Source organism: Coloeus monedula, assembly GCF_965178545.1.
Source record: "Coloeus monedula genome assembly, chromosome: 10".
Classification (NCBI taxonomy): Eukaryota; Metazoa; Chordata; class Aves; order Passeriformes; family Corvidae; genus Coloeus; species Coloeus monedula.
Window position 1 is genome coordinate 8,602,419 of NC_138790.1, and position 26,347 is coordinate 8,628,765.

The 26,347-nt window shown below is 38.8% G+C and overlaps 1 protein-coding gene across 2 annotated transcripts in view; it reads right to left on the reverse strand.

Annotated features, from left to right (window-relative positions):
- Positions 1-200: 200 nt before the first annotated feature.
- FARSB (phenylalanyl-tRNA synthetase subunit beta) overlaps positions 201-26,347 on the reverse strand; it is a 36,979-nt gene continuing 10,832 nt past the window's right edge. Inside the window, exons 13-18 of one of the 2 annotated variants that reach the window (XR_014226680.1) lie at positions 25,849-25,929; positions 22,838-22,930; positions 20,660-20,777; positions 15,262-15,414; positions 14,663-14,792; positions 339-473 (exon numbers count right to left, since the gene is read on the reverse strand). Coding sequence is in view for 1 of the 2 variants with exons in the window: in XM_082287727.1 (XP_082143853.1) it covers positions 322-473; positions 15,262-15,414; positions 20,660-20,777; positions 22,838-22,930; positions 25,849-25,929 (597 nt within the window). In the remaining variant the exon portion in view is untranslated. Of the gene's footprint in view, positions 474-14,662; positions 14,793-15,261; positions 15,415-20,659; positions 20,778-22,837; positions 22,931-25,848; positions 25,930-26,347 lie in introns of both variants that reach the window. The other variant, XM_082287727.1, reaches the window with a different exon arrangement.

Genomic DNA, 26,347 nt, shown 5'->3' on the forward strand with positions numbered 1-26,347 from the left:
ACGTTTCTGATTTTGAAAACTAATCATGTGCTCTGCCATTACATTTCTCTTGTAAAGCACTGGGCTTTGACCCAACTCGTTTCTCCCCCCTGCCCTTTGAAAACATTGAGGGCACAGCCTAGTCCGAGATCCCACATTCCTTCCCTGCAGAAGCCAGCCAGATCGCACTGTAAAGAACACATTTACTCATGGAGACAGGATCTGTTTTTCTGGTTTATTGGAACATAAAAGCATAAGCGGATGTCCCCTGGGAGGCAGACAAAAGAGGAGAGGGTGCTGCATGTGACAGTGGACGGCTGTCGGAGGATAAAAGTCACATCTTCACACGAAGGGCTCAATATTGATCTCCAGGGCAGAGCACGGCATGGTGAGCTCAAACTTGGTGATAACATCAGGGTGTACGACTCCAAGTTTCCCAATGCTTTGACCTTTGGCAAAGACCTCAGCACAGCGACCAGGAAAGAAAGCAGTGCCTGTAAAGAAAGAGAGAAAAATCAATATTTCTTTGGGCCGGAGGAGTCAATAGGCATTTAACATGCAGAACAAAGCTCTCAGTATTAAACTGTTCTCTGGGATGAGATGCTAAGAAGGGGCTCTCACTTTCTTGCATTAAGAGTTGTCATGATTGATAGAGAATGAGAAAACACTAAGTTAAAAATAAAATGTAAAGCCCAAAGCGTGGGCATTTTTCACACTCCAATTGTTTTGACTAAATTCCTCCTGCAATGGAAATTAGCACAGTTGAGTCAGAGGGCTACTGAAATGAAGAACCTTTGCAGCCTTTAGGCTATTTAACATCTGAATGTCTCCCACCTTAGTCTGTTTAAAGAAATAAAGCTTGCTGTCATCTAGAGGGTAAGTAGGCATGTCACCCTAGATTGCCTGTCACATAATTAAAAACAACCTGCATTCCTCATCTGGAGAAGAACTTTTTAAGCAGTTTCCCATACACCATAAAACTGTGAAACAATGAATACTCAAAGGAAGGCAAAGACCATCTTCCTCTTACCTCAAACCAAGTCCCAATATTTAAATGTTACATGGAAGTTTTTCTTCTAAAAAATTAAAATTAGTTAAATTTGCCATGAAGAACTTGGAGCAGCTGTGAAGACTTTTTCATGTGAAGCCTTTCCTACCTGGGAATTTCCCTGTGTGTGGTGGCTCTACCAGCAGTGTGTTCAAGCTTGTCTATAGCAGCTACACTTGCACTGTTTTGGCCTCTGTCCTGAGGTGAGTGGCATTTTTACCTGACAGCCTTTCTAAAGACAAACCCAAACCAAGCCAGCAAGTTGCTCCTTCTGAAAGCACCACTTTCCTAAGGAGTGTGAGGAAGCAAGGCACCATCTGTGGGACATTCGGTGAGCGGTGCTGCAGGCAATGCTGTGATATCAAAGGGGGAAAGGGGAGAGGATGAAACAATGCCACTGCATCCTACAGATTCTGAATCCTCAGAAAGCTCCTCCACCCTGTTTTTAATGCTGCTGCCTTCGGTGTCCTCTGCAAAAGGATCACAAGAGTTCCCAGCAACTTACTCTCTGGTTGCTCCAAATGCTACTTAAGGTTCAGGATCAGCCCAGGACATTTTACTGTGTGTACAAGGAGCTACTTAAAAAGGCAATAAGGGTCCAAATGAACCTCAAACCTCAGGAACATTTCCATGAGACTCTTATCACTAGTGGTCAATCCCAGAGATATATTCTCTGTTAGTTCTCCAGTGGAAATAATTCATTTAAGAAGTGTTTCCCATGAGGTTTGTAGTTGTAACTTGCAGCTACAAGAACAGCAATTAGGTCTTTTTCTTGCCCAAGTTGCTGCATGTGCAAATTAACTTCAATGTTCACTTCAATTTTGGCTACCTTGTGAAATCTGACCACAGTAGTAAATGACCACAGTAACATTACTTAAAGGCTGTTTTAAAAAATATTCAGAAGCAGAATCTTTTAAGTTATCCAGTTCCAGTCCTAGCTACAAGCACAAACCAACTACTTACAACGGATGTACAACAGTGACATTACCTCAGCCTGGATGCTACTGGCACGTGACTCCAGCCAAAGAGACACTTGCCACTGCCAAGCTGCACTATTCAAAACAAGATGAAACAAATTTAGAAAAGAGTCAAATGTCACACATACAGATCACTCTGCAGACTGTGGGTGAAAACATAACCTAAAAATAAAGCTGCCTTTTACTTAGTGGTAAAGGCTTTCCTATTTGTAAATAAAGCTGGTATTGTACCAGCGATGTGAGTAGCACACAGAGGCTTTTTTTTAGACACTTGACTGTAAGCTTGAACTGGCACAAGAGCAAGAACCAAGCAGAAGTTCATAATGTTGGCATGGTACCCCACTATAAATCTATAGGAAAAAAGAGCTTTGACAATAGCATCAGTTAAAAGCTGTGAGTCTGACTTGTTTGTTCTTCTGAGCTTCCTTCTGTGTAGTCTTGGGAAAGTTATTTTATCTTCTTGCACATCTAGACCCAGCTATGTCATGAGACTTTACTGTTTTTAAATTTGTTGTAGATATCTGATAGGGTCTAAAATAATACTGTACTCAGTCAATCTAACAAGGGCATTTTCCCAGATCTGTGCCACTTCCCATTGTGTGAAACAATGCTGTTTTCACACACAACAAATGCTCTGCTATCCAGGCATCACCTCTTGTTGGTCTCCCAGTCCCAATGAGTTCTGAATACGCTGCTCCAGGCTATGGCTTAGACACTGAGCAGCATATTCAATCTCATGCAGCAACTGATGCTGGACAATGATGTTACTTTTTTTTGCACTTCCTTGCAGCAAAGAGGAAAATATATAATTAATATCAAGGGGGAACATTTAGGTCCCCAAAGTTCAGGAAATGGGACCTTCAAACCACATCTCAATTTCTAGTTAAGCTGACCCTGAAATGTTGGCTGCTTCACCAGTGTGCCCCATGTTTTGCAGACATGGCAGTTGCAAGGCATAATTCTGTGGCTGGAAAAGATCAGACAATAAGCAAATAAAAATGAAATAACCTGTTAAGAACTTCAGAGCCCCCATCTGTCCTTCCAACACATGGCTCTTGCACCAAAGAAACAAGAGCTGAGAAACAGGTTTACAGAGAGTTTATGAACTCTGGTCAATAATGGAACTATTATTATGGTAATTGGCTGCACTACAGAATGCTTCAGAGTATATTCCTGCCTGCCAAAAGGGCCTCTAGACTGCATCCCACAAGGGGGATCTAAAGCCTTCCTCATCTTAGTGACTCTTCCTTTGACCACACAGGCGGTAAGGGAAGGAGTTTGGCTCAGACATTGGACTGAGTGGTGTTGGTCCATGTGCCTCTGCCAGGGCACCAGAATTTGGAGCAAATGTAAATGCCAGTTAAAAAAATTCAGACATTGACATGGAAGCACATAAAGAAGGAAAGGGGGGAAAGAGAAACAAGCATTTGCAGCTGGGGGAGAGCTTTGACTGAGGGACCAACCACAAGCACAAAAGAAGACCTGAGCTAGAGGAACCTGCTGTGCTGGGGCAAGACACAGGCTGCATGAGGACTGGGCAACCCATGGAGCAGGGCACCAAACCAGGGGGGTCATCAAAGTAACAAGGAAACAAAGGTAAGGACTCTTTTCATCCTAATTTGTGTGTTTCTTGTATTACCAAGTAAATACAAACAATGATTAGGATTTCTAGCAAAGCTTGTGTTACAGACTGGGCAGTGTTACGTGACTTCAACTCTTGAACTAAAAGCTTCAGAGTGAGGGTCAAGGCTGTGTGAAAGATGTACTGAAGCTACTTGCACGCACAGAGAATCAGCAAAAAGTGCACACACTGTTACCCTGTCTGTATAAATCACACCAGAAGCTGAAGCCCAGTGCTCTTAAGCTTCAGTAAAGCCTTGATGCCAAAAGGAGCCTTTCCAGAATCATCGGCAACTGTGACCTGTAGCTTTTGAGGAGTTCACCATAGTTTGTCCTGCCTGTCTATGCAGTATCATCAACGTTAGCATGGCTGTGGAGGGCACAGTCTTCCTGAAGAAACTCTCTCTAGTCAGGTAGGCACAAAAGCACACCTGGAGGCCCCACTCTGAGCAGGTATGTTGGGAAGGGACTGTGTTTGCTGCTGGTGCAATTATCCTGAAAGGCTGCTGCTGTAGGTCCAACTGGTTGGTTGTACCATCAACTACATTGAGAGTCAAAATTTATTTAAAAATTGTAGTTTACTGTACCTTCTGCTTTAAGAATAACATATTTATCACTCTTGACATAGTAAATCCTTTCTGCTCTGCACACAAACAGTACTTCATAAACTTCACCTTGAAATCTAGTCAGATTGCATTGTCCTTGCTGATAGAGACGCAGACAATGCCAGAGGAAGCCTGAAGGTCTAGCAGTGGAAATCCATCTCTTAGTATGTCAGGTGTGTAAGTGGTGGTTAGGACAAGGGGTGGGGTGAAATCCAATATGCGTTCCTAAAGAAGGGATGCCAAAGCTAGCCCTGTCTTACGCTGACACACTACACGCAAGGGAAAGACAAAAGCTACTTCTCATGGCTGCAAGTAAGAATTTCTAATGCTCAGTGATGTAGAAATAATACCTTTAATTAAGGCTTCTGTAGCATGTCCTCAAAATCCATAACTGCCTTTCTGTATTCAGGCAACAGGGCCACTTTGATTGCTTTGGGGTAATTCTTTGGCCAATAATCCAATAGAGCATGTAGTCTTTAGCACATTTTCTGGCTAATTGACCCTCAAAGAGCTCTGAGTTCCCTGCACTCTTTGTTGTCAAACACCTTGCACAGTTTCTTTCTCTACCTCACTCACCCTTCCTTTCAAAAAGAAATAGATTAAAGTTGTATTATAGGCCTGCAGTTGCACTGAGCCTTCAAATCCACTTGTTTGTTCCTGTAATTTGAAGGAACACTGGAAGCTGAAGCTTAAGAAGGTAACAGAGCAGAGCTTATCTGGCCTCAGTGGTCTTTCATCTTAATTCTCCTCCCTTAAGTGACTCCAGCTGCCCTTTCACTACCTCATCCTGACTCACCTGGGGAAGCATTTTGCCTGTGCTACACTGGATGGAATTCAGTTCTGTGAGGTTAGATGTTGGGTTTAAGATGAGGTTCTTCACACTTTTGACTGATTCCTTCTTTTGGCAGATAATGCAGATCAAATGCAGAGTCAGGGGGCACTATCAGACCAGGCAGTGTGTTAAAAGGCAGCCACCTCTTTCTGCCCACACATACAGCACAGTAAGGCTCCCAGAACCTTATGCAAACCAACAGCAACCTCAAAATCATATCTTGTTGTGGAATGATTTACCTTCAGCTAATTCTTACAATCACAGACATCTTAAATCTTGCACGATTTTTGGAACATAGTGAGAGACCAATTGTTCTCCTAAGTTGCACATTGTCAGCAGTTCTTCTCCCTTATATTCTCAAGACCAGAAAAACCATACTTTGGGATCAGTGGGATATTTATTAATTTCAGTCTCTTGATTTGTAAATCCTGACTAAAGCTATGTCAGAACAACTGCCATTCCCCAGATCACACCTAACGGTAGTGACACATCAGGAACTTCAAATTAGTACAATTAAATTTAAGGCATGTGCCTTAATTACCCCTCTTAAGAAAATAATTAACACTTGACAAAAATCACAGAAGCAGTATCTGTGTTATGTGAATGAATATGTTCTTGTCTAAAGGGCATCTTTCATTCTGATCTCCTCCTCTGTTTTTCCAAAAGCCTCCTCATATAGGGCACAGCAGAAGAGGGTAAAGTGACAATCAATTATTTACTTGGACTGCTACACTGGATATCCAAAAATAGAGTTGAATATTAGAATCCTTGTGCAGACAATAAGGCTGGGAACATGGAGAATCACCCACAAATTTGCAGTGGTCAGTCAGTTAATCATCTTCTCCTCTTACACCTGAGTCAATGGCTGAGTTTTCATTAGTTTGTATTTTGTGAGGAAAACTTACTCTTCTATCTTATAAGAACCCTCATATACTACTCTATAAGCTGGATCTCTTTTTCATTCTTGTTGTGGAGTGTCCCAGGAGCTTTGACAGAGGGTGTTTGGTGTTGCTGAATGTCAGAAGGTGGTTCAAGAATGCAGTAGGTTTGAGGCATCTCTTTATTCACCTGTGCTATCCTCAGGATTACAGCAGCCTCAGACACTTAAAATTATCTGGGTAAAATCACTGTGTTCCTGCCTTTCCTAATGGAAGGTAATATTTGGGTGGATGCTGAGGCTAAGGAATGCAGACATTTTGGGTCACTGATCTGGATAACAGCATGTCTCTAACTCAGTGCTGAGTTTATCTTATTAAATACTGTGTGCAGAAAAAATTAAATAGGAAGCCTAGAAAGAAATCTAGCAAATTCCATGTATTTCTCTAGAAATCAGTATTTGTGTATAAGGCTCAAAAAATTTGCCTTTGTGGGGCAGTTGTGAGAAACAGCAACTTTCCACTGGAACTCAGTTGCATTGCAGAGTTACCATTATACAGCTAATCCTTGCTGTTAGGCTGGTTTATCTGATATATCCAGATTTATCTGAAATGTTATACTTTGTCTAAAAGTCACAAACCTAAGCTGATATTATGTCACAGCTATTTTGTCTATAAAATGAAGGAATTCCTAATCCCAAATAAAGCTCTTTTTTTTTTTTTGGAAGATGTCTGGCTATTTCACTTGAGTTAGAGAACACGAAGCTTTGAATATTAAAAAGCTTACTTTATTTGTGTTCCATGAATGTTTTTATCACTCTTTGGATATCTAAAAGAATGATTCATTCTTGCAAACAACAGAATCTGTCAGAAACTAGCAAACAATAAACCATATGCTTTCTGGCAGGGGGTATAACATACTCTGTGTGCACAGCAAGGCAGCAGGTTTTAGCTTTTTAGGCTCTGCTTTCATACAGGCACTGGAGAATAACAAGAACCAGCACTAGGCCAGTCTGCAAGTCTGCTTTAGTGTGTCACGTTTGGTTTGCATGTTGTTTAATCACTCCATGTCCTAGACCAAGCTGCGCTCCCCTCCCAGTGACTTGACTGAGGTAACCAAGAGCCACCTGACACTCTGCTTTCACAGCTCCCCCATTTCATGCCTTTCAGAAAATGACTTGACAAACTGGCATGGAATACTACAACATGAAACAATGAATCTCAGCAGTCACTGGAACTGTTAATCACTTAGTTTTAGCAGCTAAGACTTATGCTGCAAATCTGTTCCTGGTGGCTGAAGCACACAGTGGCTCCAGCAGGAACAGAAATGCCTGAGCTGAGTGCAAGCTCAGCACTTCTTTGTGTATCTGCTCTTTTCTAACATATGCACCACAAGCAAAGACGAAGTCAGTTCCTCCACCATGGGCAACAGAAATCTTTGTAGCCTGCATTCACATTGATCTAAATGTTTGAGCCAGTATCTTGTAAATTCATGTTTAAAATGTTATTGCAGAAATAAAAAGAAAAAAAATTAAGATTAAATTTGAAGCAGTACCCCTTTGCCTCCATATCACAGTTGAAAAATCACACCAGACTGGAGAACTTCTAAACTATGAAGTATAACATTGACATGCTCACATTTGGTGGCACTAATATCAGTATGGTAGTGAAAATGAATGCAGATGCATGGTCAGTTTGCCTCCAGCCACAGCAGGCTATGCAGGTGAAAACAGAATTGAAGGATGGAGCTGTGGGGATGGGCAAAAGCAGCATTTCTCCAGAGAAGCCAGACCTGCCCATGCCCCTCAGTGCTTAGATCCCTGCCCCTGCTCCCTGAGAAAGGAGTTGTGCTATTGCTGCCATTTCTGCTACTGCCTTGGATGAATCACTTCTTTTATAAAGAAGGCTTTGCAATATGGAAATATAGTTGATGATTAGGAAATAACTTTCTATTTAAAAATGTAAAAAGTTGGAAACTACCTAAATCTATAATTTTACAATGCAAAGCTGTGCCAGACATTTAAAATTCTTGATGCAAGGAAGACTTTTATCTGTTAAGGCTTGTTATGATATGTGATTAAAAAGACAGTTGCCTTTGGGGGGCAAAAAAAAAGGGAATTAAACTCTGAAGAGGCCTCTCCAGTAAAGGAACAGCAGAAGAGCAAAGAGTTGTCAGGGAGAAGACATTGATACGTGGAGCTGGAGGAACTCAAATGCCAGTGATTTAGATGGTTCTGGGAATTGGCAAAAACTGATAGAAAATGAAAACCCTTAACTGTCAGGAGAAATGCTGCTACTCTGTGGAGCATCCCTAACCTGTCAGAATAAAATGCAATGGGAAGAAAAATACTGTAATCTTTAATAGTTAATACTTGCAAAAAGAGGCACTAGAAGAGAGCTTGACACTAGAAGAGAGCTTGTGTCTCTTTTCAAATTGACATGACACCTTTCCTCACAGTGTTTTTGCAGTTGCCATAGATTTTTTCCCCCCTCCCACTACAGGACACATACTTCTAAATGAGTCAATTCAAAGGAGTTTCTCTTCTAAAATAATCTTCTGGATTTGAGAAACTAATACTTTCTTTGTTCTCTAATTGAATTTCTTTTAGTTCATATGTGGGGAAAAAAAGTGTGTCAAACATAATTTGGTGACGAAAGTTTAAAAGACAAAGAAGTCTAAGCCTGTCAAACCTTTTATTATCCCATGCTATGCTAAAATAATGTACTTTAACTCACACACCTTTCTGGGGATAAGGGTGTCAAGAAAGAACATTCAAGAAGTTTCAGAGAAGAGCTGAAATGACCACAGGAATGGAAAAAGCCTGTCTCAAACTCACATCTGAGAGCCTCTTTTTCATACTAAAAATCAACAATATAACACAAAGCTAAGGAAATGAGATCTACTTCTAAAATTAAACTATGGGTTTTGCCACAAACTGCGTGCTGCTTGACCTACCTGCATCACTTCAACAGCAAGGCACCTCTGAGATGTCAAGTGCCAGAGCATGCTGGCAAATTTTGATAAACCAGGTTTCTCTGGAGACACTCCAAACACTGTAGACTCCCACCTTGGCTACAAGCAACTCCCCTGTTTCATATCTTTCCTGGGTACCACCTTGGGTATTAATGCAGTCAAAATCAAATTCGAGGCATTAATACCAGAGCAGTAAGACACTTGATAGAACAGAAATAAGCTTGGCATAAATTTATAGGGATTTAGTTCCTATAAATCTGAAGACCTGCATTACATAAAGGAAATATAGACCAGAGATAATAGACAATTAAAGGGAAATTAAGTGAGCAGCCACACCCACTTTATTAGATAATTTTGAGTTGTTAGAACTGTAGTTCTTCATGTAACTAAGCTCCCTTGATGCTACAGAAAAATCTGTTCATGAGGAAAGGATGAGAAATTAATTAGATCACAAAGTAGTGGCCACCATTGGAAAAGCAACAAGAACTAATGACATCCAAGTTGTAAGATGATTTACAATTATGCCATTTTAATGATTGGTGCTGGAACTTCTGAAACTCCTTGCAGAATTAGGGTAATACATTTAAAAGTACTAAAATTGGTCAGGTTGAAAAAGAAAAAAAAGCAGCTGTCCTTACCTCAGTATTAATTCATGAAGCTTACTGGGAGATAGGGAGGGGACTGAACAGAGAAACAGGAGTGGAATATCTTCAAGAACAATTCATTTGATAAATGAGTACTACCAGTTTCACAATAAAAAAGGGGAACATTTTTGGCTAAAAGCCTACCCGTAATTAGTACTGAAGTGAATGTTGTCAAAAATCAGAAAAGCTCCTTAGAGACAAAAGTGAGAAAAATAGCTTGCACTTCAGAAAATGTGATTAATAACAGTGGCTGAAATTCATCAAGGAACTGAAAAAATTAGGGAAGATTAATTACTGACTGCAATAAAGACAGCATTCAAAAAAAAAGACTAAAGAATATTGGAAACAAATTGTAGGTAGAGTACTTTCATTTACTAACAAGACTGGCTGAACTTTTATGAGACAGAAGTGTATTAAGTTTTCAATAAATATTTCTTTTCATCTGGGGTAAGGGCGGAGGTATTGTTGAGTAGAGTAAGGTGTTGCCCAGTCCACTGAAGAAAGGAAGAATATGCCTGGTTACATCTACCAGGATTAGGATGTTTCTGAGACAACCAGGAGTCTCAGGCATCAGAATTGTGGTGCAATTCTCAGAGCAAATATGCTGCCTGCTGCTATTAACTTGGAGTAACAATACTGGGAATTCAGCAGTACTAGAAAAATGTACATGTGGTGCCAGTATTCCAAGGTGGATGATCTAAGTTGATCCTCAGTGATAAAAAAAACGGTGGGAAATTGGCAAATGTGAAATAACCAGGAGTGGAATACAGTGAATTACCAGCTGATGTGTTTTTATTGAGAATGGATGTTTTCAAACAAATGTGATTATCTACCAAACATGTAATTTGAAAGACTATAAATATAACGAAGAGGATGCAATAGCACCTATAAAGTATCTATTTTTGAATGCCAGTTAAGTGGACTAAGAATTGTCTGATACCTCCCAGTATATCAGAGATGATATTTGGAAGCCTGGTAAAATTGGCCCATTCCCTTTAGTTATCTATGAGTAAATAGACAATTATTGACATTTGTGACCAGTGCAATGGCTGCCAAGACAGGCAGCTGAAAGGCCAGGATTGCCATTAAGAGCAATCAAGCTACAATTTCTTAAAATAAGCCAGGTATTAATAATGCCAAGCTCAATATGAGCACTAAACATCTGCATATATTTCAGTCTCCCAATTTAAGCTGACCACCAGAGATAGATGCTGCAGTTCAGTTCCATACATCTAACTTGGAATTAGTCCCAGATTTCCCTCCTCTTATCTTGTGAATTGAGGTTCACAGCTAAATCTTCTTTTAAAGTTGTTTATTGTGTAATAATTATTATAAAAGCAAATGTTTATTGATGTTCTTAGTTATGGAGATAATTATTACACCTCTAATTTCACAGCTAAACCTTACTAAATGAGAAGCTATTACTGTGATTTACTGTGGAATTAAAATTTTCTACACTTTACCACACCTTTCATTTAATTAAATAAGGGCAGTAAAAAGAAGGGAGTGCAACTTCTGGCTTTTTGGTTTTTGTTTTGAAAGACAACTGTCAGTTACTGAATGAAGCATGAGTTAGTATGCATTTATGTACATATTCATGTTGAACACAGACTGACTTCCCAGCTTTGCTAAGATGATGATTACCTTAAAAGAATAAATGGCATGAACATTTAGTTAAAAAAAATAAAATTCAAGAGTTAGCTGAAATCCCTGAGAATCAGTAATGTAGAAAACAAACTCATGTCACAAGTGGTTGACTCTCTTTAGGGGTTGCTTGTTTTCATGAGAATGCTCCTTCAGTTTTGTCGTGAGGACAGTGGGGCAGACAGGGGAGCAGTAGCCATGCACAGATTCCCCGTAACATTTTCTGTGAACCTGTCAAATTGTTTTGTTTTTATAAAATAGGGATATTATTTTCCCTTTTCAAAGAGTTTGTGCTCAGTTAAATTCCATGTGCAAAGTATGGAGACTCTTGGAAGATACTGCAAAACCAGGGGCTTCTTCCTTAAATAAGGGACTCTTAAGTGTTACATTAGGAGTGAAGATAATTACACCTTCCACTTCACACCACTCCTTTGAAGACTGTGATATATAATCCACTGTCAGTATTTCCTAAGCCCTTCTTTATTCTTTTTAGCCTAAGTAAGGCTTTATTATGGACCCAAACCCCATGATTAACATTATCCCTGTGATTGTTTTCCTAATTTCTGGAAGAAAATTGTCATCTCAGATGGTCATCCAAATGCACAAGATCACTAAAATACTGCAGAAAACATACCCATTCCTGACTAAAACTTGAAATTAAGAATACCTTCCAATATAATATTCAGAGTGCCTCTAGTTTTCAGTTCAAGGGAACTGAAACCAATGAAAGTGAACTAAAAATTTAATAATTCTATGACATTACCTGAAAACATATGACCGAATTTGTTGTCCCTACCCGTATTTTTATATTTTTTAAAATTTGGTTTTATTTGTTTACCTCCTAATCACACACATCCATACTGATATTCATATTTTATTAGTGGTATGGAATAGTTAAAGTCTCAAAACATGTATGCATATTTTTTTTTATTATGTAGCACATACAAGTTTGAGGATTGATCATACTCTTTTCCATCTATATTTGATTATGGATGCCTGTGCCATAAAACAAAGAGAAAAATCAGAAGGCTTTTCTAGGCCAGTAAGATTCACTGTCAAAAAGGTGCATTTTAAAGCAATAGAGAGCATTTCAGAATTCTGTCTTTAAAACTTAAATTTTGTATGTTTAGCAGTAATAAGAAAATAAAAAGGTTCCATTAGTAACTTTTAAGAATCTGGAAAGCATTGAGTGTCAAACTTATGTTGAAATCCTCAAATTCAGTCACTCAAAAGCCTCTCTTCCTTAAGGCTGCTCTAAACAGCTCTTCTCCATTTATTACCTAGCTCAGATTACACCAAAGCATAGTGCAAAGGCCAGGGGAACATCACAATTTCACCCATATTTTCTAGCATCTGTACTTTTTTCACAGGTGTTGCTAGAGAGGCAAAACCACTCTGACCTTAAGGTCAAATCACAGGGCACTTAGGTGTTGGCAGAACAGAAGGAGCTCAAATAACCATGATTTGCACATATGGACCAAGCAGGACTATAGCACAGGCATTTCATTTTCCAGAGGGAATTTGGAAAAGTGTCAACTATGTGCCCAATACAACTCTATCTATCCTCTGCTGCTCATTTAAAGCTAGATTTTATTCCCTGTGTTATTTTTCAATAATCAGTGGAACTATTTTAATCAGTTACACAGGGAGTAAAAACAACTGACCTGGCCTAAACCCTACCTTTACACTGTGTTGCTTACTGGTCTCAAGTTCTGTTTAAGATTATGGACAGAGACAGTACCTCTAAATCTCTCTAAATCAGAGCCCTAGGATAAACCCATTTCTCCCTGTACAAATCTGTAATTTGGCACAGGCAATAAACCAGCTTCGTGCAGATGCATCTAAAAATCTGTGCCATGTGTAATGTCCTGATTTCAAACCTCTGAAGTAACTGGCATTGTTCTCATGAATTATTTCAGTATCCTGAGATCTCTAAGATGTTACAGGGTATCTTTGTTTCACTGGGCAGTTATCTTACTCCATCATCTGCTGACATCTCTCTCACACATGCTTAACTGACAAATTGTGAAGCAAGTTTAAAAAAACAAAAAAACCCAAACAAATAAGCAAACCAACCACTAAAAAACCCAAACAAAATTCTCCAAGTTACTCTGACTTCCAACCGTCTCTGCAGTGAAGGTCTCTGGAGTTAAGCTGGTGCAGTGACACTGCATTTGCTATAGCACCAGAGTATAAGCCATCTGCATTGATACTAAGGTTAAATTCCAAAGTCAAGACAACTGCAAGGAATCCATGTGCCATCCCAGGAGAGTTTCCGAATCACAGGTGGAACAGAAAGTAGTAGATGCTTTTCTTTTCTTTTCTCTCTTTTTTTTTTTTTTTTTTTGCTATAACCAAAAGCCACAAACTGCTTGTAATATATTGCACATGACAAGGCATAATCCACCCTCTGCACTAAATGTGTCGTGGAGTGATGTTATGGGAATGCAGGGATTTTGAGTGAGCACTGTAAATCTCAAAGCATCAGGAATACTGAGCAGCACTAATATCTAGAAATAACTTCTTGCCTGTGCTAGGATTATTTTTGAGGTCTTTTTCCAGTTTCTTGAAATCAGCTGTCATGTTACAGCACAGAATATAAAACACTTACAAATATTTTTCAGTACTAAAGTAAACTCTCGATATGTCTATTCAAAAAACAGCTGCAGAAGAGTTTTGAATACGAATAGGACAGTTCAGTTTGACTTCAATAGCAGCTGAGTACCCAGCTCCCAGAGGCTCTTCAAACTTCCCACTACCACACCCCCCTTACAAATAAGAGGCTTTGCTATTACATGTTCTGTGCTTGATAGAATTAGAACCAGAAGTATAATTGTATTAAACATTCTTCTGGTCAACCTGGGAATCCTATTAACAATATTCTAACAAACCCATTGAGAGTCTGCCTAAGTAACACTGAGCAAAATAGTACTTTCTCAAAAAAAGGAGGGGAAAAAAGCATCAATATGTCTGACACAAGTGTGCACTGAAGTGCCAGGAGACTACTTAGCTCAAGTGCTCTGTTTGGCATCTTGGCAGCACACCACAGAACAGGGAGACACCTGACAAATTTTCATTAAAGTTCTATGAACAGGACAGTTAGGTCAGGCTGCCAGGGACCCTGTGTCAGTGCCACTGTTCCAGGAAGTGCAGAATGGGGTGGCACTTCTTCAAGCTGAGTCAGTTTGAGTCAGTGTCTCGTATCTCTGAATACCACTTCATGACATGCAAGTAGAACCGTAGTTGCCACCCCTGCAGCCTTGCTTTTCTAGTCTGTATTTTCTACACTGTTATTTTAGGTAGCAGAATAGATGAGTTGCTGGTGCTGCTCTCTTCCATCAACCTATGTTCTTGCAATGAAGGAATCAGGTCAGCCTGCTTCCTTTCTCTCTTACATGCACAGGCACATACACAGAGGAGATTCTGCACTTAAGGATGTTATTTTTAATTCATGTGCAGCTCACCCTGTATGGAGAAGGAAGAGGGCTGTTATACAACCATCTAAGCAGCAGGATCAGTCTCAAAGATAGCAGGTCTTTGAATGAAAGATATATGAGGCATACATCTTCACATGAATGTGTAAATTAAAGGTACCTGTAAAAAAAAAAGCTATAGATAAAGCTAGAAACTAAAAGATAAGGTGTAAGAAGTTGCCCTTTCCAGGCTCTGTTAGTTGAGGAGAATACAGTCAACATCTGACATAGTCATCAGTTCAGTGAATTCCTATGTACCCTTGCCATCAGCAGATTAAATCATTATAAACAGTCCATGAAATTCAGGGTATATGCTGTATTATAAATTCCCTTAAAAAGCTGTGAACTCACAAACTACATTAAGCTACTCAGGACAGCTCACAGAAAGACAGCAATACATTTTACAATCAGTGAACGCAGTTAATGCCTTCTCACTATCATTCCATCATGCTGCAGTATGACAGCACATATAATGATATTCATCCTTAGTCTCTACTGCTGAGAACAACTAAAAATTCTCCTCAGGTTGTACGGGAACATTTAAGTTCCAGAACAACTTCTGCTGTACACTGTAGTTCTTTCTTCCTTACCTTCAGCTGCCTTGATGGTGTAGCCATTCTCTTCATTTGGTGGCACCTCCAGGAGCTGCATGACCCTGTCCAGCAAACCATGGATGATCTCAAAGCCCGGGCTTTTGTTGTAATAAATCGCACATAAATGTCTGTAGTTTCTTGCCCCTACATCTGCAGAAGAAGGAAGCAATTATGTTACCTGGGAAACTTTATCACACTTCTAACCTTGCCTTTTGCATCACTTTTCTTCTGTTGCCCTGTGAGGCACTTGTGGCTGAAAGGAGAAATAGTATGTAAAATGGCTTCTCTGACAGACCTGTCACATAGCCTGAGGAAATAATGGAATTTATTTAACCCACTAGACTCTCAGTCAGAAATGCAAAGAAAGATATAAAGTACCCTACGCCTTAAGCAGGAAAGAGGTTTGTTATATGCAAGTATCTTCTATGCAGTGACAGGTACCAAGCATAAAGCTAAGTGTTAAAGAAATTTAAAATAGACAAGCCAAAATGCAAATCCCCAGTAGGCATGAAGAAGCTTGTGATGCTGGTGGGAAAGCTAAATATTTATAGAACTCGGCTGTAGAACAACTACCAGCACAAAACAACCAGCCCACAACCTGAAATGAGTATAATAACGTTAGCATGGTGATCTGTGAAAAGACCTTAACACAGAGGTTCCCAAATCACAACTGTTGTTTTTGGGATCATCTTGGACATCCCTGCAACCAAGTGATTATGAAAAATGTGCTACACTGCACAAACTCAAACAGTGACATGAGTATCTCCCACTTTGGACAACTCCTTAAGTCAAAATCCTGCCTTAGGCCTTCTGGTATTACTGATTTCAGCAAAGTATGTTCCCCTTCTTTTAAATTTTCAGAATGAGTATGTAGCAGTATGTTGTTATCCTTGTACCTCGAGGCTACCCCATTGCAATGCACACTGCCTAGGACTAGTGTGGCCTGCTCTTGAGGCTTTACTCATTGTGGGTTTCAGCATTTTGATCAAGTCAACAGGAACCAAGCCCAAAGGAAAAAGAAAAGGAATGGGTTCTTCAGGTAGCACAGTTAAGTAGTGAAACTTCTTCACCACGGTATTTTTTGGATGCCAGGAGTTTGCACAGCTCTGAGGAGGCAGATGAAGTCCATAGCTGATAAATCCACTACTTCTTACTACAAAGAACCACATTTATGCTGGGAAGTCCCTGAGCTACTCCTGGCCGTAGAGCAGGGGAGCCCTCTGGCAGCAGCATCCACTTGTACTTGCTCACCTGCTCCTGCCCTGACAAGCACTTTTAGCCATCAGTTAAAAGTTAAACTACAGTCCCAGGGCATTAATGTCTACCACATGAGAAATTAGAGATTAAATGAAATTTACATCTTGTTTATTTTCTCCAGCTAAACAGTAACAGAAAAATCTGTCAGGAACTAAACAGGAAAGCATCTAACAAGTGACCAGAAATACACAGGTTAAAACAGACAGTAAAAGGCAGGAGCAGAGCCTACACACAAAATGAATGCTCAGCCTTTTTGAGGCAGAACTCATTCAAAACTTCTAGGGCAGCTACTTGGTACCACAGCTGCAAGTTCTCTCATCAGTCACTGAAAGCTGAACTTACTGTGGCAGTAAGTCTGCATTTGTCACTCAGCACTTTTTCCCTGTCATTAATAATGTGCAGTGTTAAATAATGCTGGAGAATGCAATCCTGAAGTTAAAATGGTAACAAAGGAAAGTAAAGGCTACAGAGAAAATATTAATAAATGCAGCATCTGATTTTGGGTCTGAGCACTCTGGTTGCTCTGCCCCTGTGTCACATGTGTCTCTGTTTCCCAGCTCTACTGAGATACCAATCAGTAGTGCACTCATAGATGGTCAGTGATTTATTCTCATGTTGTATTGAGCAACAGAATAGAAAAAAAGTATTTTCCCTAAGACAGCACGTTCTTTGGGCTACTGGTTCAGTAAAATGGTTTCCTTTTTTTTATGAGTAATTATGGTAGCAGAGTTTGTGACAACTATCTGAATTTTAATTTCATTATGATTAAGATAGTGCTGCCTTCAGACCAGAGTTGTCACCTAAAGCATCAGAAATAAACATACACAACATTTTTTATACCTCATGCTTTCAATTTTAGAAAACTTTGGTAAAGGAAAGGTTGCTTTTTCAAGTGTATTAAAACTTACTCCTTTACAGAGTTATATCACAAGAGAGGAAGTTCATTCACTACAAGTGATAGGAAGAAAAAAAGATCTTGGGAATTGTAGGCACAAGCTGGCAGATGTTAGAAATGCTTCAGTTCTTTATAACTTACTTAAGAGCTCTCATGTCATGCCATGAAACATTTCTATTTTTCAAATGAGCCTGCCAAGTATGTCAACCTAAATTATATATAAATATATATGTGTGTATATACTTCTGAGACTTCAAAGCACTTCCTGGGGATGCTGCTGGAAAACAATCCAAAGGATGGGCAGCTGCTCAGGAATATGTGAGCCAAAAGAGCACAGAGGAAGATAAAGCAACCTAGTACACTGTTCCTTTCCAGATTAGAGATACTTCAAAAAAATGACCTGGTGATCGGACAGGGGGACACCTGCTCATGCAAAACTTGTCTGTTAGCCTCCCAAACTATTTTCTGCAGATAACCAACACTTCCAGACAGTTGGAAATATGCTTCAAAAGGTGGCAGCAGCTGTGTTCACAAATGATGTAAATTGTGCTAAATGTGTGCTACCATAAGCTTGCCAGATTCTCCAAGATCACTGGTCAGAGGTGATTTTCTAATGGATTAATTCCTTTTGTTGTGGTAGGTGAGAGAAAGGGTATTCTCTGTTAGGCCTGGTGGTAAAGGTGCTGACTTATACCCTAAACTAGTGTTAAGTATCCTACCAGAAGTGATTACCTAGTGTTACAAATTAACCACACAAGTGCTGTGCAACATATCCAAAATCAGCACATTTCCTTTGCCGTGAGAAAAACCATTTTTGCTCAGATTTGGTTCCATTTAGTTATATTACATCTGCCACACATTTTGCTAATTTAATATATCAAACCTTTCTGCCAGATAAGTCTGAAGAGAAGTATGTTCAGTTCACCTTGGTAAGCAAAAGTTCTGTGTAAGAAGGTGCTTTATTAAAACCCAGTGTGTTTTAAAGACCTAGGTTCATTCACACATGGATGACTGCAAGATGCCATTTAAAATAGAGTTAATGTCAGTACTCTTTTGACTCATACTTTTGAAATAATTAATTGGAAATTCTGCATGCCAAAATCATGAAATAATATAATTAAATTAAGTCAGTCTGATGACATAAGCCTTGTGCAGGAAATCTCATTCCATATGTGAGGACAACCCCATATTTTTCAGTTTGCAGTTGCCTTTCTCTGCCTCCAGCCCCCCCCTTCAAAATGGTTATTAGGCAAGTTTAATTTTGGAAGTCAATTTGGGAAAGACAGTAGTTATTCTAAACATACCATTAAAACCCATTTCAGATACTGTTCACAGTCTGTAAGTGCTCACTCCATGAGAGGGCTGCCCAAGAGCAGAGAGCACAAAGCTGCTGCCTTAGAAGTCTTTGTCTGTTACAATGATTCCCATCAAAATGAAATACACCACAAAATCATTCTTTATAAAACTGTTAAGCAGCCATCCACCTAAATGAAAGCTTTCAAGAGCTACGCTCGACACACATGGAATAAAAGTAACAATTTAACTCACAAATTTTATAATGCCAGAGTAAATGTGCTCCTTAGTCCAAGATAAACAGCCCCACTCTTGGTTCTGAAGAATGCTGATGCTATTCTGCCATCTGTTCCACGTCTTTTGCATTCTAGCTAACTGCATGCCCAACAAGGAATGAGCTGCACCACTAAACTGTCTGTATTTAATAAAAAAGAGCCTACATGGTTTGCTAAAACTGCTTGTTTTGCTTGGCAAGGCTCTTTTTTCCTTCAAAAAGGAAAAAAGGTAATCTACAAATTAAATTCATCAACAAAGCAATTTACTTGCCATTTTGTTTATGCCTTGTATAAACCTTTGTTTTGCAGATCCCAGATACTTTAAACACAACCACTAAAATCTGAAACCAGATAATGAAACAACAGAACCATTTCTACCACTGAATTTAAAGTAATGTCAGCTTTTTTACTGAGAGGAAAAACTCCATTGAGAATTGCAACTCTTCCCAAAAGTTGTACCTTGTGCACTCCTTTTCCCTCAACATACCCTAGAGAAAGAAATGAATCAGCAAAATTTAGGCAAATTTTTAACATTTAAAAATCCATTTTTACAGTTTGTTTTACTGTGACATATTTTTCCAGATAAAGGTAATTTAAAATTTTGATCATGTACAATGAAATCAGTGCAAAGAGGCCCCAAAACACAGGAAAGATTTCACTGAAGCTTTTGGAAAATGAACAAACTGCTTTGGCTGTTTCACGTACAACAATTAAGGCTACAGAACAATTCCAAGGCAGCCACGCTTTCTTAGCATAGCTGGATGAAGTGGAAAGATAAGGCTATTATTTTTACTAATGAGAGAGGAAATTTTATACTGTGGAGCTTTTTATTTATGGATACAGTTTTTTACACAGACTTGCCCCATTCTCTACCCTCTATCTCTGCTATCAATCTCATTCTTTGTACTGGTTATCAGCTTCCCAGAAAATAATTTGGGAGAACAAATACAAACAATCTTGTTTAAAGATGATGGAAAAGGGATTCACGTTGAGACACACTGACCCCAAAATCTTCCTCTGAATAACTGTTTTCTGGGATAGAATCTGCCTATAAATAAAACCTACTCTTCCCAGGCTCGAGACATTGTGCTTTACAGCTGGCACGGCCCTGCACATTACTGAGACTGCAGTGGTCTAAACAGGCTCTGGAACTGTAACAGCAGCATGCCTTTGGTATTTCTGCTTTCCAAGGTTTGTGCTACTTGGAAACACTACCAACAGGTAGTTTCTCTCATAAGTTACATCCCCAATAAGAATATCAATTACATTCCTGATAAGAATACAAAGGAGCACTAGATTAAGAGCAAGAAAAATAGGCACATCAACAGAAGCACTTTAAAACAGGTTGTTTTTTGGTGCAACATTGTCATGTGTTTATCCTTGTAGATTTTCAGTATCTGTGACAGATTTTAAGGAATATTTAGATGCCTATTCTTGCACTTTTGAGAGAGTATCTAAAATAAACCACGTTTCCAGCCACTCTAAAATCCAGCCTGTTACACCAAGCTCTTAAATCTTGTGCTGTGCACATTAATAAAAAATCCCAGTGTAGTATGGAATGACTATTATTATGGAAATGTCTATTTTTAAGGAAATACAGATTTACTTACTATTACCATTTGGTATGTAAATGTATTTCCATTATCAAAGATTCTGAGGAGCCTTCTCTTCTTACCTGTATTAGGATCTTTTACTACAATGTCAGAAATCTCAAAGAGTTTGAGAGGCAAGGGCATCTTTCTGTTGGCAGCAATAGTTTTCAGCAGCCCAGGAAGGAGGGTTGTACGTGCCACCTGCAGGACAAACAGAGATGCTGCAAATCAAATACCTTCAAAAATATCTCAGGTTTTTGGTTTTGTTTTTTTTTGTCCATTTGTAACAAGAGTTTAAAAGTAGTCAAGTGCAAATACTGCACTTATCTCTTATGTTTAAGCAACTTTGACTGAGAATTATTAAACATGGAAATGTACATTCTCTCCATGTTCTATATACTGCATTTTCTCAGAGAGTTTCTATGTGAGCTTAAGAGCCCATACCATTTCACAAGTGCTTGAATTGCAGTGCAGAGTAGAAAAATAATACAGAAAGTGAAAAAAAACTCCCATAAATTTACTCACACATACAAAAGGCAAATTCTAAGTGCAGTTTGGGAAATATTTAAAATGTTATCTTTATACTACAGGAAAATACTATGTAACATTCAGTCATGGGCAACCTGAAATCTATAGAAAATGTGTTCAAAGAACCAAGCAAGAGACAATCACACCTGTGAATGTATCTGTAAGAACAGTAATGTTTCCTGTTTTTCCATTCAAACACTTCCTTTGAATTGCACCTTTTTTATTTGTCAGACTAGAAGAGTCTGATTCAGTAAATCTAATGTAAGAGGGGTGGCAGTGACTGTCTGCTCCTTGACTGCAAGTTAAAAGTCATCATTTGCTCAGCCACAGTTACTTCTTATGCTTGGTCATGCAGCATTTCTGTCTATTTATCCTACTTTTCATAGCCCATGAACAGTTCCAGCTGCACACTCAGTGTAAGATGGTCCCTGGCATCATCTTGCCGCCCTTGCTGGCAGAGGGCAGGGGATGGGGAGAGCCATCCTGAGAATCTCATCACAGCTACCATCTAAAGCTGAAAGTTTATAGGGCCTCACAAACAGCGATCCTTCCCAATGTTCAGGGAGGCCTATAGATTTTAAAAGATTGAAGCTGTTTTTGCCACAAGGAATTATCCATCCAGTAATAACCACGCTTAGGAGCCTTGCAACGGCAGGGGCCTGCCATCTTGCAAGAACAGGAGTCTGAAATTGTATCTGGCTAGAAGGGCTGCCATGTTTTCTCTTTTTGGTCACACTCTATTGTTTGTTGGTGGTACATTCTATACTGCTTGCTGTAATCTGTAATGGTCTAAACAGGTTCCAACAGTGTCTTGCACAACCGCTTATTTGTGGTACCAAGTAAAAGGTGTGCAAAAATTCTGTTCTTGAATCTCAGAGCAGCAGAAGACTGTCATCAATACTAGAGATAAGATGTAGAAAGGTATTTTAGAAGCTCAGACAAATCAGATGTACTGAAGAGCTTAAGTGAAAAAACCCACAAATCACAAAATATTAATAGCCCACAGACTTCTGAAACTTTTCAAAACCTTTCTGAAGTGAGTTTACATTTGTATTTCTTAGGCTAGAAAGAAAGAAAAGGCCCTCTAAATTTACCTTCCTTGTACACTAAAGAAAGCATATTAAAAAAAGCAAAACAGCACTCTTGAAATATAAAACTTATGGGTGCACTCTTCGCTATATTCAGAATTGTTGAGAATACCATACTTGAGCTCTCACTTTCTGCTCTAGCTAAGATCAAATGATCTAGAAAGGGGTATTAAAATACTTCAAGAGCACCACAGAATTGAAAAAAAAAAACCCAAACCAAAACAAGAGTAATAATGATCAATAATAAAAAAACCCCAACCCAAATGTTTTCTACCCAAAGCTCAGGAAGTTTAGAGATTGCTAAGTCTAATAGTTCCTTTTATGTTGAATAGGTTTTCTAGATGAGGCAGTTGATCAACCATCTGGGATTTCCTGCAGTAAGACTGCTCAATTTTGCCACATTGTGCCACACAGAGCATGGTACTTTGCTTTCTTGAAAAGCTGATAGTATTTCACACTGGAAGAGAGATTTCTCAGTGAAGGAGAAACAGCAGATGACATGTTCAGCACACAAATATACACAAGCTCTTTAATGCAGGAAATGGAGCTTATAGTTTATAAATTTTATTTCATGTAGGTTCCTTTCCCTCCTTTTTAAATATAGAATCCATGACAATATTGCTTTCAAGATATGAATGATCTCACCTGAAATTCTGCCGTTTTGGGGTTTGCTATGTGCACAGCGTTTGTTGCAGAGATATCCATGCCAAGTTTATCTGCAATATCTTCTTGAGAACACTGAAAATGAGACAAAAACCCATCAAGGTCAAGTAGTTTATTTTAAAAAGACAGTAAGCCAATGATGAAATTTGATATCAAGAATGAATAATGGAATTGTAGCACTGTCCCATAATATATGCTCTCACGTGTAACACTCGTAACACAAATTAAGCCCTAGTCTTAAGACTAAGTAGGCAAACAGATTTATTTACAAATGTTAATTACTAACCAAAATAAAGCTGGGTTAAAAAAAAAAAAAAAAAAAGCTAGTGCCTATTTAGGCTTCTGTCATGGACTGCTGTAATTTATTTTAAAATCAGGCTCAGATTCCACACCCTGACTTGCAGTGGGTGAAGTATTTTGTTCTGAAAATAGCACTTGTAAAGGGACTGGTATCTGTTCTTTCACACAAAGTAAGACAATCCCTTGAGGGAAACTTCCAGAAAGTAAAGCACTGTCTATGAAAAACAGGTCATATGGCCAAGCCTTCAATTTTCAGAGCTGTGTAAGATTCTTGTAGTTTGCTCATGTGTTGGGGTTGGAATGTTTTTAAAGCCCCTATTCTAAAGGTGTATTTTTAAGCTGGTCAGTAAAACAATATGCATTCACTTTATCAGGCTCAGCCAATGTCTGTGCGCATACTGCAATAGATGCTCCGTCTAAGATCCACACTCAGATTTCCAGAATTTACAACTTTATTAGAGTAATAAAGAAACCAGTAGCAGACTAGGCATGTAACTGAGGATTTGCTTGTGTACTGCAGTCTCCCAGAAGTGTTCCCTTTGCACTGGCAGCACTCAAAAGGTATGTTGATAGACTAACTGTGAGAAAAATGAGCAAATGATACCATCTGAAAAAGTTGATTATTGAATAACAAAAAAAATTCCAAATAACACAAGGAATGCTGAACTTAGGAGGAGAGAACTGTGTTAAACAGTTTTCAGATGTGTATCTGAACTACAGCATGTTACTGTGATTTAACTAAATGCATTCTGGCTAAACTGGAGCTCCTCACAGAAGGCAATGTTATTGTGTACAAGGGTAATTTGGGGCTCTAACCAAGAAACAGACTGAGTGCATAAATATATAAGCAGTGTTTGTCATATAACACTGGGGTACAGAATTGTAGCCTAAATTATAGTTATCATAGTCATAAGCCTCACACTGGTGTTTTAATAAAGTGCTGGGGACACAGCAGGCTGTGGGTTTCATCCTGTCACAGCAGAAAAAAAATATGAAATGTGATATGATACACTGCATGACCTTCAAAAATTCTGCTGTTGCAGCTCATAAAGGTTCTCAGTTGTAGCAATGTAATATATTAAATGTTTCAAGCATATTACCTATTTAGTGCTGAAAAAAATGAACTGTATTAATGAGTAAGGAAAAACTTTATAAGTTTGATTACATTATATGAATTATTTCTTCAACATGGTACTACCACAGGTCTGAATACCTCTGTCAGATATTAGCACTGCAGGAGGTAATACTACTTATTGTCCTGGTTATATAAATGAGTTAATAACCAAATATTAAAACTGGAATATATTTTTCAGAATGAGATCAAATTTTGCTTTTGAAGCTCTGTGAAATCTGAAGGTATTAAAATTTTATTTAGTCCATTTATATTACCAAATTTGATTGCAATAGCTGAACTTTTCAACTACCAGAAGTGTTTTAGGAGCCTGAAATGCTGCATCTTAAAATATTTGAGTAAACCATCAAAAAAATAATCTGTGAGAAGATCATTCTCTCTTTTAGGAGATTGTGTACTTTGAAGGATTTTTACCTCTGGCCATCTAGTAAGTTTTTAGGTTCAGGAAGAAGTTGAGAAATTCCACAGAGATTTTAATAGACTATGTGATGGTAGCTCCCCATATGCTAAAATGTACACAAATTGGACATTTAGGCAAAGGCTTTGAGCAGATCTTGCAATAGAAAGGATTTTTAAAAATGTGTAATATATTTTCAATAGCTGACTATGCCAGTCTCCATGTATGGACAGTTACCCTACACGTTTGGAAGGCATGGGAACGTACTTAACTTTTTTGGTTTTAATAGTAGATCTCTGACAGGTTCTGATCCAGTTCACAGCTAAAGGGTATAAGCAAGTGGCCATGATAAAGATGTTGTTTCCTACCATACATTCTATTGTACCACAACAACCCTGCTGTATAATTTCCACAGTACAAATTATGTCAGCTGTTAGAACAGGAGTGGCACTTGCTGCTGCAGAGTCCTAATTTTTGGTCAAAGACTATTGGCATGGCTGTAATAATACCTAAGACCAGTGATAACAAATGTAGATAAAAAATATACAATTTTTATCTATCTATCTACTTGCTACCTATATTCAAAACCCTACCTGTGGTGACATTTACAGAGGATGTCCCTTTAGTGTCCGTGAATTGTAGCTTTTTAATGGGTATTCTTAAAATAAACTCTTTGCAGACTGAATTATCTAATGCAAGGAACCGTGGGCAAGTGACAATACTAAAGAAAAATATAGAAACAGGGAAATCTCAATACACTGTAGTAATACCCACCAGCAAGTACTAAATGTTCATGTTGGTTTTCCAGATTATTGAACTGTGATGAATTTCACATCTGGTGACCAAAGTCTTGAGAGAGATTTGCTGTCTTACAATTTCATCCTATCAAGTTAAACTAAAACCAGTCTTCTTCAGTAGTTATTTCCTTCTCTATACTTAGAACTAAATGCCACATTAACGGTGACTCATTTCATTTTTCTGACCTACAAACTCACCAAATACTATACTATGATTCCAAAGCCCTAGTAAGCAATCTGCTGCCAAAACAGTACTGGGTGATACTGGTACGTTTATACAACATATCCTCAGACCATCCTCTGCAGTTTTGATTGCATCACTGTTCCAACGTGCGACTGAGAAGAACATGAAATCAATGTAATATACCAGGGCAAAAGTGAGTGCTTCAGTGAATCCAGCAGCTGCCAAGTCCAGTCTCAGAAGTTCTGCGAGCTTATTGAGGGGGAGCTAAAATGAAACAAAACAGTTTTCAGCTTCCATCTAAAAGCATTTTGCTATTCTTTCCTGAGGTGGTTCTGCCTGTTACATGATGGTGAATTCACTAAGGAGGGAATGCTCGTGTGCTTAAAATTTTTGAAAGCATTAGCCAGCTGCCTTTCAGCTTGCCTGAGGAAATGAATCTCCCAGTTAGAGATTTAATACGGGCTCCCTACTTAAACCCTGTCTTTTTTCAAGTACCAGCAACCACTGGTCTTAGGCTTATTCAAATCAGTGGGGCATCTGTTTTGTATCCCATCCATGGTAAATACTTCTCAAGGCAAAGCATGTCAAAATATTTAATTCCTAGGTTCTGTTTTCCCCAAAGCCCTTCTGGCATGCAGCAGTCATTTACTGACAACAGAGCATTCATTTGAAGGGGCAATCT